This window comes from Diceros bicornis, chromosome 23 (assembly GCF_020826845.1).
Source record: "Diceros bicornis minor isolate mBicDic1 chromosome 23, mDicBic1.mat.cur, whole genome shotgun sequence".
Lineage (NCBI taxonomy): Eukaryota > Metazoa > Chordata > Mammalia > Perissodactyla > Rhinocerotidae > Diceros > Diceros bicornis.
Window position 1 is genome coordinate 52,197,864 of NC_080762.1, and position 13,402 is coordinate 52,211,265.

Genomic DNA, 13,402 nt, shown 5'->3' on the forward strand with positions numbered 1-13,402 from the left:
CAGGTTCATTAGTGAACTGGGTTATCAATTCATGACACTTCGAGTATAAAAACCCATACCTGTACAGTTTAAGAACCAACTCTTGAGATTATCTCAGTGCTTTCTTATCTTGTTTTATTTTATGGTCTGCTTTTAAGTCCTGACTACTTTGTACCTCCTAGTCCTTGGTGTAAACTGTGAAAATTGAACTGGAATTCATTCTCTAGACAGGAGAACCCAAAGTGGTTAGCTGCTCTCCAGCCCTCTAGAACTTACTTTAATAATGTTTCAAAAACAACAACTACAAAAAAACCCACAAAAGAGCCCACCAATCTCTTGTTATCACTGGCTTCTAACTAATTTTCTATGGAAGAGATATGTGAATGTGTACTTGTCATAGCAGCATTTACTTTCAAAGGTATTAACGAATCTCTAGTATTCTCCTTTCTCCAACCTCCTTACCCAAATTATGCCCGTTTTGAGATATCATTTACTCTGATTTGCCTATGACAAACAACGCTACTTCAATAATAAATAACACAGGTGGAGTGAGACCAGGAAAGAAGAGACTTAGATACACTAAAGCTATTTTTTATTTTTGTGAGGAAGATCAGCCCTGAGCTAACATCCGTGCTAATCCTCCTCTTTTTGCTGAGGAAGACCGGCTCTGAGCTAACATCTATTGCCAATCCTCCTGTTTTTTTTTCCTCAAAGCCCCAGTAGATAGTTGTATGTCATAGTTGCACATCCTTTTAGTTGCTGTATGTGGGACACGGCCTCAGCATGGCCGGAGAAGCGGTGTGTCGGTGCGCGCCCTGGATCCGAACCCGGGCCGCCAGTAGGGGGAACGCGCACTTAACCGCTAAGCCACAGGGCCAGCCCACGCTAAAGCTATTTTTAAAGTTAAATTTGGAGATTCACTTAATGCATGCTTATCTTGTGAAAAAGATTGTAGTATGTTAAATTAAAGCAGTCTTTTGCTAATTGCCTTGTTTGCATTTTTCTTACCTATTAGCAAAGTGAACTTTTTATCTCTAGGTTTTCCATATCTTTTTTGTTGTTTTGCCTGGGTACTTCTATTTGTTTGTTGTACTTGTTGCTTCTCTGGCAAGGTTGCAGTCTTAGTGGGTGGGGATAAAGAGTATTGGGGAATGTGATCCTTAAAAATGTGTGAGTGTAAGGAAACAACTTTGCCTTGAAAATAGCTTTACTGCACAAATATCCAGTTAATCTTAAGAAGCCTGTACATTAAAAGAAGTCTCAGATCCCATCTACTTTTGTAGTTTTCTCTGAGAAAACTAGTTTGAACAAAGGCAGCAAGGATTTACTAAAAATTAGGTTATAAATCTTGACTGTGCTTTAGTCTAGATGTGTGGCCTTAGGAAAATTATTTAATTTTTCAGCTTCCTCATCTGTAAAATGGGGATAATACCTACCATATCTGGTTATTTGGAGGCTTAAATGAGATAACAAAGTGAGGCACAAAGTAGATGACAGTAAATGTTACTTTCTGTCCTTTCTTACCATAATTATCATTTAATGAATTATTTTGCTAATCTTGAATACTTTTTTGAAGAGAAGATTCTTTTCCCTTTTTATTTTCCGTGTTATATTTTGCCATGTTTCCAATATTGTATTTGACTTACTCTGCAGTTGGTAATTTCTTAACATATCTGGCACTGGGCTAGGATCTGGAGTTGCAGGGTTATGTTTTTTCCTCATCTGACTCTATTTCTTACATGACTATTAGATTGTATATTATTGTAAATCTATAAGATTTAACATATATGATTTAACATTTGACGTATCATTCAGTAAATTATAAGATTGTAATAATAATCTATGATTTCTCTCCTGTACGTTTTCTTTCCCTATTATTCTCTCTTCAGTCTTCTACCTTTTCTGCCTTCTACTCACTGTATACTTGATCCTTAGTTAGGTGTCTACTCATCACTTATTGAAATTAGTTTATTCTGCCCTATTATTTTCTCAGTAACCACTTTTTCTTTCATAACTTATTTTCTTCTACCATTTTATTCTTTTCTAGTCTTAGAGTTTTATAATTTGTGTTTAATCATTTGTGACTTAGCTGTATGTTTGCTGTGTTTCTTATTTTTTTTGGTCTTGGTTTTTGTTTTTTAATCTGTCCCCTGAATGATACTCATTTATTTATCTTTTTTTCCTACTATACTGTTAGGGCCTGGAGGGTGGAGGTTATATTTTATTGCTCTTTATAAACTCAACTCCTCAGCATTAGTAAATATTAAATTAAGAGGCAGTAGATAATTGATGTAATTAGTGAACTGGGATGGGACAACAAAAGTTCAAAATGATATCTATATTTTCATTTGGCACAGGTTTTTGCTCTTTTAACTCTCTTCTCCCTGCTTCCCCACCCCTGCTACTTCCTTCTTTTTTGCTTCCTAAGAGTAGCTGGCTGTGAGAGACTCCTAAGATGTATTTGTAGTTTTTTCTTTTCAAGGGAAATAAAGTTAATGTTCATTATGCCAAAGTACCAAATATATAAAATAGACATTATTATTTACATTTTTTCTTTTGCTTAAATTTCTTTTCAAATTATGATTGACCAAAAAAGGGGAGACACTTTGAAGAATGACGGTTTCCTTAGGTGAGTTTAAATTGTTGCCCTTGTAGCTGTGTTTTATTTTTTTATGTAAATAATAAGATGAAATTAGTTTTCAGGTTATAGATGTTATAAGAGGTATCCCCTCTACGCTGTGTGATGTCTGGCAAGCAGTTCCAGTAGTAATTAGGAAGCACTAGCCATTTCCCCTTTTAGTTTGCATCATGTATTTTCCAAGTTGGTTGTTTGGTTTGATGTTGAATTTCATATCAGTGTAAGTGAGGCAGATTATCATATTTTCTTCATAAAGTCTCTGACTTTTTATTTTGCGTGTCTTCAGAAAACCTTTGAAGTTAAGGATTGAGCATCTTCCTAGACATCTTGAAACTGGGAAGTCCGTGATCAGGCTGAGTAGATATTTATATAAACAGAGCAGCAATTTGTTTAGCTCCTTAAGGAAGATGCAGGGGAAAAATGATCTCCCACAAAAATCTTTTAAAAAATAAACGAAAAACTATGTTCAGTGAGATTTACTTTTATAACATATGAGGATTTGATGGTTTAAGGACAGTCAGTATAGATGTTAATATATAATACCCTTGAATTTACAAAACATTTAGTCTCATTTACTTTCATAACAGCTCCGCAAGATACCCCCACTTTATTAACGAGGAAACTGAAACTTGAGAGGTAACTAACTTGGTTATATCCCTGGTTACTTTATTTCTGATCTTATGCATTTAACTTTATATCACATTTATATAGCACCTTTTCGCCTTCTCTATGAAATTGTTTATGCATTAGTCTTGTACCATCTATGTCCATTAATTGATTTGGGTATAGGAGCTTTTTGAATTATGCCTCAGAATATGAACTCTAGAAACAATAAAATGTGATAGATTCTTTCAAGTTTGTATCTTGCCAGATTAATACTTAAAATTGAGAGAAAATATTCAGTTCCTTGAGAAAGCTTTAGGAATCTTGTTGGCAAACTGATTCTTTCCTAAAATGAAATTTTTTGTTTTTTGAACCCTCTGATTTCTTCTGCAAAATCAGCTTTTGCTTTTAGTTATATGCCTTCTGATCTGTTCTCACTGTAGTCAAGAGATAAAACTGGGATTGATTATCCCAAAGCAAATCTTGTGTTACTCCCACTTCTTTCTCCCTAAAACCTTCAACTTATTGTCCTTGGGAAGTAGTCTGAAATGCCTGACCGTCACTTAGAAAGCACTCTGCAGTCTGCCCCTACTGTCTCAGTCTTTTCTCTTAACACCTGCCTGTCTGTCCTGTGTGCTAGCGATACCTGACTCCTTATGTTGCTTGAATGCTATGCTCTGTGCATTCTTAGACCATTGCACATGCTCTTCTCTCAACCTAGAATATGCTCTCCTTCCACCAACTTCTTTGGCTGTTCATTTTTCAGGTCTTAGTTTAACTGTCAGTTTTTCAGAGAAGTCTACTCTGACTCCTTGATACCCCGCCCCCAATATGTTTAGGGCTCTCTACTGTACATTTCAGGATTTCTCGGTATCTTTTATTTGATGACACTTATCGTTGTTGTAAGTCCTTGTTTCATGTCTGTCTTCCCTGCTAGACTGCAGTCTTCATGAGGGTAAGTACTATGTCTTTTCTTTTTCTCTCTTACATCTCTTAGCCCATACTTGGTGCATATAGATGCTCTATAAATGTTTGTTGACTCAAAATTGAATGAGTAAAATGTTTGACATAAAACTATATAACTTTTAAAAAATGAATTCTTATTAAAATAACTATAAAAAAATTTTAAAATATTTAAAACTGAAAATGTTATACTATTGTACTATTTTCTGTTTGAAGTAGCATCAGATTGTAGTTTCCAGGAAAGAAAGGAGGATGGTGAATAATATAATCAAGTGATTATAAAATTCTAGTAAATTACAATCCTAGTAATTGTAATACTTGTTTTTTGTTTTTATTTTTTTGTTTGTTTTTCTGTGCTTGTTATGTACTTGATTCGTGAGATATTTTGCTTAACTCTTGGAATCATCTCTTCACTTTCTGCATTTTATTTCAGTTACTATTTGAGTTCTCTTTTTCAGACATTATTCATCTTTGTGGTATCTGGTAAATCTTAAAAACATGATGTCTTTCAAACAGGAGGTACAACTGAACACCAAAATTGACTATGTGGAGATTTGGAGGGTAGCTACTGTGCTACCTCCATAATAAATAAATAAAATAAAATAATTATTTTAGTTACAGTAGTAAATTAAGGAGAGAAGCTTTCATGGGCATTGTATTACCCAGGTGGGACAAAAAGCTGATTACACAACTATCCGTCTGATGTGGTATCCCTGTCCTACTTTAACTAAAGTTGAGACTTTTGTTCATTGCAGTTACTGTTATGGTGATTTTGTCTTGTTCCTGTGTAGGTCGGTTGCTAGTGACTGGTGCAGGGTGATATAGAGACCAGGTGGTGCTGTAGAAATAAACCAGCCTGTGTTGAATTATTTCCCAGATTATCTCTGGCTCTCAAATTATGAATACTTGGTTGTTATTTCCTGCTAATATCTATATTAGCTAACCTCAGAATAATTATTGTGGCAAGCTTTTTAATTGTGGCATTATACTGAATTAAAGGTTAAAAGTTCCTCCTTGTATGATTCCTTCCCTAATAAAATTGAACCTAAATTATCTTTAGTATAGTTCTCTTTTACTTTGAAAACTTAATGGGAAAGATTTTAGAAACAAAACTTAAACAAAATTGATGATCGTTTGTATTATTTTATGTGTTTCAAATCAAACTAGATGTTGAATTCTTTCTAGCATATCGTTCAATCCATTGTCAAATAGGCAGTGGTTATTCTCTGTAGTATAGTGTATATTCAGATACTTTAATATACTTAGTCTTTAGAGTTTCTTTTTTTATGATTAGATAAATTTAAATTCCTTGCATCTTTATCACTGGGCATATTTTTCTCAGTCTTTGAATTTAAGTTAATCTCTTTAGACAGTTTAGATTTTTCATGTTGCTCTTTTGAGTTCCTTGAGGTAGATTGAGCTATACTTATTTAAAAAATTAAGGGCCCGCCTGGAGGCGTATTGGTTAAGTTCACACGCTCTGCTTCGGCTTCCCGGGGTTCGCAGGTTCAGATTCTGGGAGACCACTTCTCAAGCCATGCTGTGGCAGCCGTCCCACATAAAGTAGAGGAAGATGGACAGAGATGTTAGCTCAGTGCCAGTCTTCCTCAGCAAAAAGAGGAGGATTGATAACAGACTTTAGCACAGAGCCAATCTTCCTGGAAAAGAAAAAAAAAAAATCGGAATGAATATGTGCTCAATGGAGACAACCTGGAAAACAGAGAACAGCTCAAAAATCAATTTGTCTCACTGGTTATCTGCTATTAATACTTTGGCATGTGTCTTTTCAATCTTATTTTCTAATTATCTACCTAGCCAGTATGGTAAGTGTGTGCTCTTTGGAATCAGACTGTCTGAATTCAAACCTGGGCTTCACCTCTGGGAAAGTTACATTTTATCCTTCAGTTTCCTTCTTGGTAAGGAATATCCCCTAATTGGGGATAAGAGTAGTATCTACGTTAAGAGGTGATTGAGGATTAAGTGAGAATATATGTAAAGTACCTGGCAAGTAATAAAGCACTCAGTAAATATTAGCTATATTTTCCAAACCTACACATCATAGGAGTGTTCTGTAGCCTTTTTTCTCCCTACGTTGTATATTGTATTTTGACATTTATCCACATTGTTAATTGCAGCAGATAAGACTTTTTCTCTCATCAGATTCTTGAAGTCCTTCTGGTAAGAACCTCTCACTAGCTCCAAGCCCTGGTGACTTTCTCCTCTTCATAGCCATTTTCTCAGGGTATTTGACTCTTGGCTTTGCATAACTTCTCTTTTAGAGAATTAATGTAGCTATTTTTTGTGCCCCCATAATCATATCTCCTTTTCATTAGAACATTTTTGTGGTTCTTTAAAACACATAAAAATTTTTGTAATTTAATGCCTTACCAGATACCTTATACCACACAGTACGTTTATCTGATGGGAATTCTGAAATCACCAACACCATATTTAGACAACTTTGTGGACTTGCAATGAACTTGGAAGGTCATTTCTATAGAGATTGCCCTCTGAGTGCCTGGTTATGGATATAGTATTATTTTGTTGGGAAAACTAATTATCAACTAAAGGGGTAAATCAATTTGAAGTTTGTTTTCATGTAGTCTTGCTGACATGTTTATCACTGTCTTTGTAGTTTACTCAAGTTTAGTTTTATAGGTTTCCAAATTCTTGTTTTATAGTTATGAGTTATTAATCTTACATTTAGAAAGCCTTTATTAACACAGATCCTGGAGATTAAAATGTAACCTAGGTATTGATTATTCAGAATTCACTCCCTTTTGTACTTTAATTTAGGAACTGTTTATATGGTTATTAATTATAAATTATAACTACTTTTGCATGTTATTTACAGAAACTGTGGGAGCTTTCCAAGTGTTTTCTTGAGCCAGAATCACAGAATAAAATTAGTCAAAATATAGTACAAAAATGAATTTAATAAAAATCTGTTAAAATAACCTGGTAAAATACTCTGATATTGTTTCTTAACCTGAGTACCCTTTTTTCTGTATTAGGAGAGAGCCCAGCTTGTACTGAGATACCTTCTGAGTTATAGATTCAGTCTTCTCTTTGCCGCTTCCTCTAATTCTTCTGCTGTCACAAAAATTGATTCTCCAGGTTTTGGAATCTACAGCCACACGCTTCTCCTTGCATTCATTATGCTGCCAGCAAGGCTTTGCTTTCATGAGCTGACAGAAATTGTAGGCACTAGTTCTGGGGCCCTCCAGTTCTGATTGATAAGGGGGAGTGGCTTTCCTACATTGGAGTAGACAGTGTATAGCATGTTACATTGTTCTCAACAGTTAAAAAACAACAACAAAAAAACTAACGTCTACGTTTTTGTTAATTCATAGCAATTTTAATTTATTTCCCAACTCATCTTTTTTAATAGTGGTTAATTTTGATCTTGGATAATTTATTGCAGTTGCACCATATGTTCTTGTCCATTTTACAAAGTACTTAGCGGAGGGAGAAAAAATTCTAAACATTTTAGAGGAAGGTGATGGTATTTCTGCTTCGATTCTTTATTTGTAGAGATTTTATTGTATATTTTCCTAATATCCTCAAAAATGTAGTACTAAGGTTATTGCAGATGCTTTTTTCTGGCAGCTACCCATTTTTTCTCCATGAAACTTAGTTCAAATGGTACAGATTTATATACAGATTTCCCATGAACTTGGTTCAAATGGTACAGATTTGTATAGTCAGAAAAACTGAGATAGCTTTTATGTTTATCTTTTTCTAAAATCATTTGCATTGAAATCTTGGTCCTAGCTATAGGAAGAAAGCATCATATTCCTGGATAGAAAGATGTCAGTTGTTTATAAGTGAATGAAATTAAACTTACATTTCCAACAAATTGATTTTTTAAAACAACTTTTCAGTGATCCTCAAATTAGATAATAAATAATAAAAACTAAGACATTTTAAAATGGACACATAATGAAGAATAGCTGGATAAATATTAAAACATGATTAACTATAAAATTAAAAATTTGGTACTGACATATAAATAGACATGCCATCACTGACCTAACACAGAATATATATAAGATAATTTAATCACAATTTAATGGGATAGAGAAAGATTAGTAAATGAAAAGGCTGGAACGAATGTGGTTGATTTGGGGGAGAAAAAATATCTTTAGAGACTCACCTCATAATGTATACTAAAACTCCACATATATTAAGGAGTTTGGAGTGAGATTTAAACCACAAAAAGGCAAAAGAAAATGTAAGTGGATATTTATTGTGCTGTTGGCTAGTGGGAAGACTTTATATTAAATCAGTAGAAGAAATTACAAAAGAAAGGAAAAATATTGAGAGAATTGACTATGTAAAATTTGTGAAATCATGAGATGTCAAAGAACAGCATAATATGAAAGCCAAGTATATTGTGGAAAATGTTTCTAGAAATATAACTGGATAAATTGAAGTTGAGGGAGAAAAACTTGTTTCAAGTCTCTACAATGTCAAGTTTGAACACAAGTCTGTTGAACTTAAAGCCTAGCTCTTATTTCATTAAGGACTATAGCATAGCTGTTAAAATGCTGTTTATTAGGGAAATCTGTGCAAAATTTTAAAAATAATTGCTTTAGGTGATAGAATTATGAATTTTTCTTCTCTCATGTTCTTATTTTCTGCACTGAGTACGCATTAGTATTATGATTAGAGAAATAAATCAATTCTTGAAAAATAACTAGGTGTGAACTAGGAAAAAAGTGACTTGTGGGGAATTTGATTTATCATCCTAGTACCTAGAGAAATAATGGATAAAAACCTATTGGCTAGATATGTATGTAGTTATATCTAGCTTTAAGAAATCGTGGGCCTTTTGTTTATCTCTAGTAAGTAGTTTTGTAAACTGTGCACATAGACTTTGTTTTAAAGACTGTTCTGAATGATTTGCTACAAATGACACTTTTCACTATTTTGTTCCTTTTCTCTCTTCAGATGTTAAAGAGACTGATATTTCAAATGGGTAATACTGATGTCTCAGAAAATTGAGAAAATATGTTTACTTCTCTCTTTCCCTCTAAATTAAATCCATTTAGCCAGGGCATTTGAAATGAAGAACTATTTAGAGATATTTTGGTTCTGTAAACTGTCTGATCAAGATATCCTCCATTTTTGTTTTATTCTTAGACTTTGTTGTTTTATTAATGTGTAATTTATTCAATAAATTCACCAATATCATATCACCATATCAATATGTCATCTACTAAGTGTCAGCCACCATTGTCAGGTCTTAGGCTAATCAAAGAACAAAATAGACAAAAAAATCCTGTCGATATGGAGTTTGTTATGTTGTAGTGGGGGCAGTGAGAAATGAACAGTGAATGTAATAAGCAGTTGTATGGCATCAGGTGATAAGTGATGGAAAAAGAACAAATTTAGAGCTACATAGAGTTGGATAAAAAGTTATGGGTGGTAGTAGGGAATGGGTTGTGATTTTCAATGAGCTGATCAGGTTAGGCCTCATTGAGAAGTGACAGACATCTGAGAAAAGAGTTGAGGGAGGTCAGGAATTAGCTTTATGTGGACTATTCTAGCCAGAGGGAACAGCCAATGCAAAGATCCTAAATTAAGAGCATACCTGATGTGTTGAAAGAGTAGAGGAGATTAGAGTGGCTGGAGCAGACCAAGTAAGGGGGAGAGAAGTAGTGTGTGAGGTCAGAGAGTTAATGGGAGACAAGATTATGCAGGGCCTTGATAGGCTAATATGTAAGGAATTTGTTGTTTATTCTGAATGAAATGAAGAATATTGCAGTTTTGAGCAGAGGAGTGATGTTACAAGGTGAAGGGTTAGGTTACTTTTGAAATTTACTACAGTCTTACTAGAGAAGGTGACATTTTAACTGGCCCTGGAGGGTAAGAAAGAATTTGCCAAGTGAAAAAGATGGAGATTTGCTTTGGCAGGCTTAATTTAAGGATATTTCCCATCACCATTCTTATGAAAATAAAGGTACTTTTAAACCAAAGTCGTATTTGCACGTATTTGCAGCTTGACTTAAGGTTAAAACTATAATAATGTCATATAAAGAACTTATTCCTTTGTGACCTCTTATATCTGTTTAACCATGCTCGTTTTAAAAATTGATGTTCTAGTTTAATAAAATTTAAGGAGTTCCTATAATCTAAGAGACATTTCCTTTTTACTCAAAAATCTAATTAGTCTATTAACAGTTTCTTTACAAAGTGAATAATTGCCATTTGCCTTTCTGCCATAAAACTATAAATTAAATTGTACCATCCTGTGTATCTTATTATTAACTAATTTTCATTTATATACTTTTTTATTTTAAAGACTCTATACTCAGTTGTGGGGAAATATGAATAAGACAGAATTTTTGTCCTTAAAATACTTAAGATCTGGTAGAGGAGATAGACATGCAAATGATATAGTAAAAGAAAATGTGAGTTTGTTGAATGGGAGTCCTAAAACATCCTCCTCTCTGCCTTTGTAAAAATTCTCTACCTATTCGATCTGGTCAGGCCTTCTTCAAATTCAGCCTTCTCAGTTGAATTTCAACTATTGAACTATAGTTAATATTTTCTTCTCTGACACTCTGTATCAAGTTTGAACTACCAACTTATTACCTGGGAACTAGACGCACTCTTCTTGTCTGTAGTCATATTTTTTAGTACTGTTGCACAAGTTTGTAATTTGGTTGAGAGCAAGGACTGTGCTAGGTACCTTCTCCCTTAGGATACAGTCATAGTATAGGTATTCAATAGTTAATTGGTAGCCAAGCATAACAAAGGGTAGTGTGGAATATAGTTTTTACTATAAATATGTTTCACTTAATTTTATGTTTCTGGGATGTTTTATTTGAAAAGTTGAACTGTAAAGTAACTTTTTGAAAGAGATATTTTTTTTTCAGTTGATTTCCCAAAATGAAAGTAAAGATTTAATCCTAGTTTAGGCAGAGATTCAGTAAACACTATCTTTAAGAGAGCAGTGACATTTCCTTTTTTCTCTTTACTTAAGGGGAGTATTTTTTGCTTAGAAAATACCTCATCAACTCTGATTTTTAAATGGTCTTTATAACAAATTCATTTAAAAAAATTCTAACATGATATACAAGTACTTGATCATCACTAAAATAATAGTTTTGATATTGTAATTATCTCCAACAATCATTTTTATACCTGAACAGTGTTATTAAAATATTTATTTAATAAAATTTGACATTTTGAGAATTTTGTAAATTTTGGATGGAAAGAATTAAACTACGTTTTGGCAACACTGTCAGAGTTTGTGTTATATGTCATCACTTTTTTCTTACAGAACAGACAGGTGAGTCTGAGATGTCATTGATCCTTAGTGTTTGGACAAGATCATTTGAGTTCTTATTTGGCAGGACAGTTAATGTCTGTGGTTTTGTGTGCTTCTTGCTCTAAATTGGTTTGGAACCAAAGCACTGGAGGATGTCTTTTACGAGGCCATTTCTGTGCATAAGGAAAAATGTATCAGGCCTTATTAGAAACTTAGTGAATCACTGTTCAAGCCTGAATATGCGAATTTACAACTGTCTAAGCTTGTCTTAGATATTCCCAGATGTTGAACTTATATCCTAATAGCAAGAGATGTACTCTATTAGAATATAAAATGATTGATGTAGTAAAAGAACATATAAGCATTATGTAATTATTCTTTGAAATATTATTACTTTAGAACCTGCGAAGCATTCTTCTGTGTATCTCCTTGCTAGTCCCCAAGATTTTTTTTTTTGCTTTCAAGTATAGTGTGAGCCAAACATTTATTGTGTGTGAGTAAAATAATAAATACTGATATTCTTGACAGTACACCTGAGATATTTATATTTCATCAACTTAGGGCATAATTGCTAGGCTCTAAATCTAGGTTAAATAGTATTTTGTATATATGGTTAATTTTCTTTAGGACTAAGTTCAAGTGAGAAACTGTAGTGCTTACTATCCAATGTAGATGGCAGTCACAGTAAAAAAAAAAAAAAAAAAAAAGCCTCATATTAAAAGGTAATCTATAGGTGAATAATGTGCCTGCAGATCAGTCAGCATATATTTATTGAGCACCTTCTTTGTCCATACTTATCAGAATAGAAAATAATGCAGTAGAAATTTAGATGGAAGAGAACATTTTGTGCTAGAGTCAGCACAGCAGGCTTTGGGGCAGAAGATAAATTTCAGTCATATCTTGAAAGATGGTTAAAATGGATGAGTTAAAAAAAAAGAGCTAATAGGTCCTAGAGAAGGAAACATTATACAGGTGTTTGGCAAGATCCCTGGTTTAATTTTTTTTTTAAATAATGCATTGAATTATTACTCCGTCTTCATTTGTTGCAGAGTTTTTGAAAACATCGTTTGGCATCAAATTTAGTGTTCAAGAATTGCTCGTTGATGAAAAGTAAAAATTACTGGATCCAATTTTTAACTGCTTTTGTAAGAAAACTTATAGGGGCCTTTTTTAGAAATTATATCAAATAAAAATGATTGTGGTTTTTAAAGAGCATTAGCCAGAGAGTAAAGAAGTCTGAATTTTAACCAAGCTTCGTGCCCAACTTAACTTTGTGACTTTAGACAGGTCATTTAACTGAATTTGCTTGTTTGTATAATGAGGATTAACTGTTTTGGAAACTTTTAAGTAGGAGCCATATACATTAGACAACATCTTTGTTTTTACCAAATATGAAAAATTAGAATATGTGAATTCTTAAAAGATGGTGAGAAAATTAATTTCTGAATTATGCTTATTTTCCCCCTTTTCCTTGGTAGCGGATACTTTGTTTTCAAGGAAGCTGAATGGGAAATACAGGCTTGAGCGACTTGTTCCAACTGCAGTATATCAGCACATGAAAATGCATAAACGAATTCTTGGACATTTGTCATCTGTGTACTGTGTAACTTTTGATCGAACTGGTAGACGGATATTTACTGTAAGTAATTTTTAAAGTATTTTAAATTTTTTTTGATTAAATTTTTTAAGTAAATAAATTATTTTAAATTACTTAAATTTTTGAATTACTTTATACTTAAAGTGTTATCTTAATTCATATATGGAATTGAAGAAACATTGCTTATGTTTGAACTTGAAATAAAACCTTTGTTTTTTCTTTTAATGAAAAACTGGAAATTCAGGTAGTTTAGCTTACCATATCAGAAGATTTTACTTAAACTCAGACTTTATCCAGGTTTGGAAAGTTCCTGAAAGACGTGTTGTAGCACAGTCACAGCTAT

At 33.2% G+C, this 13,402-nt stretch overlaps 1 protein-coding gene across 3 annotated transcripts in view; it reads left to right on the plus strand.

The window, feature by feature from the left end:
- The window catches only part of PHIP (pleckstrin homology domain interacting protein), a 132,104-nt gene that overhangs the window by 20,278 nt on the left and 98,424 nt on the right, over positions 1–13,402 (plus strand). For 2 of the 3 annotated variants that reach the window (XM_058566741.1, XM_058566742.1), the window contains exon 7: positions 12,941–13,101. In XM_058566741.1, the coding sequence (XP_058422724.1) occupies positions 12,941–13,101 (161 nt within the window). Of the gene's footprint in view, positions 1–2,577; positions 2,609–12,940; positions 13,102–13,402 lie in introns of those variants that run through there. The other variant, XM_058566744.1, reaches the window with a different exon arrangement.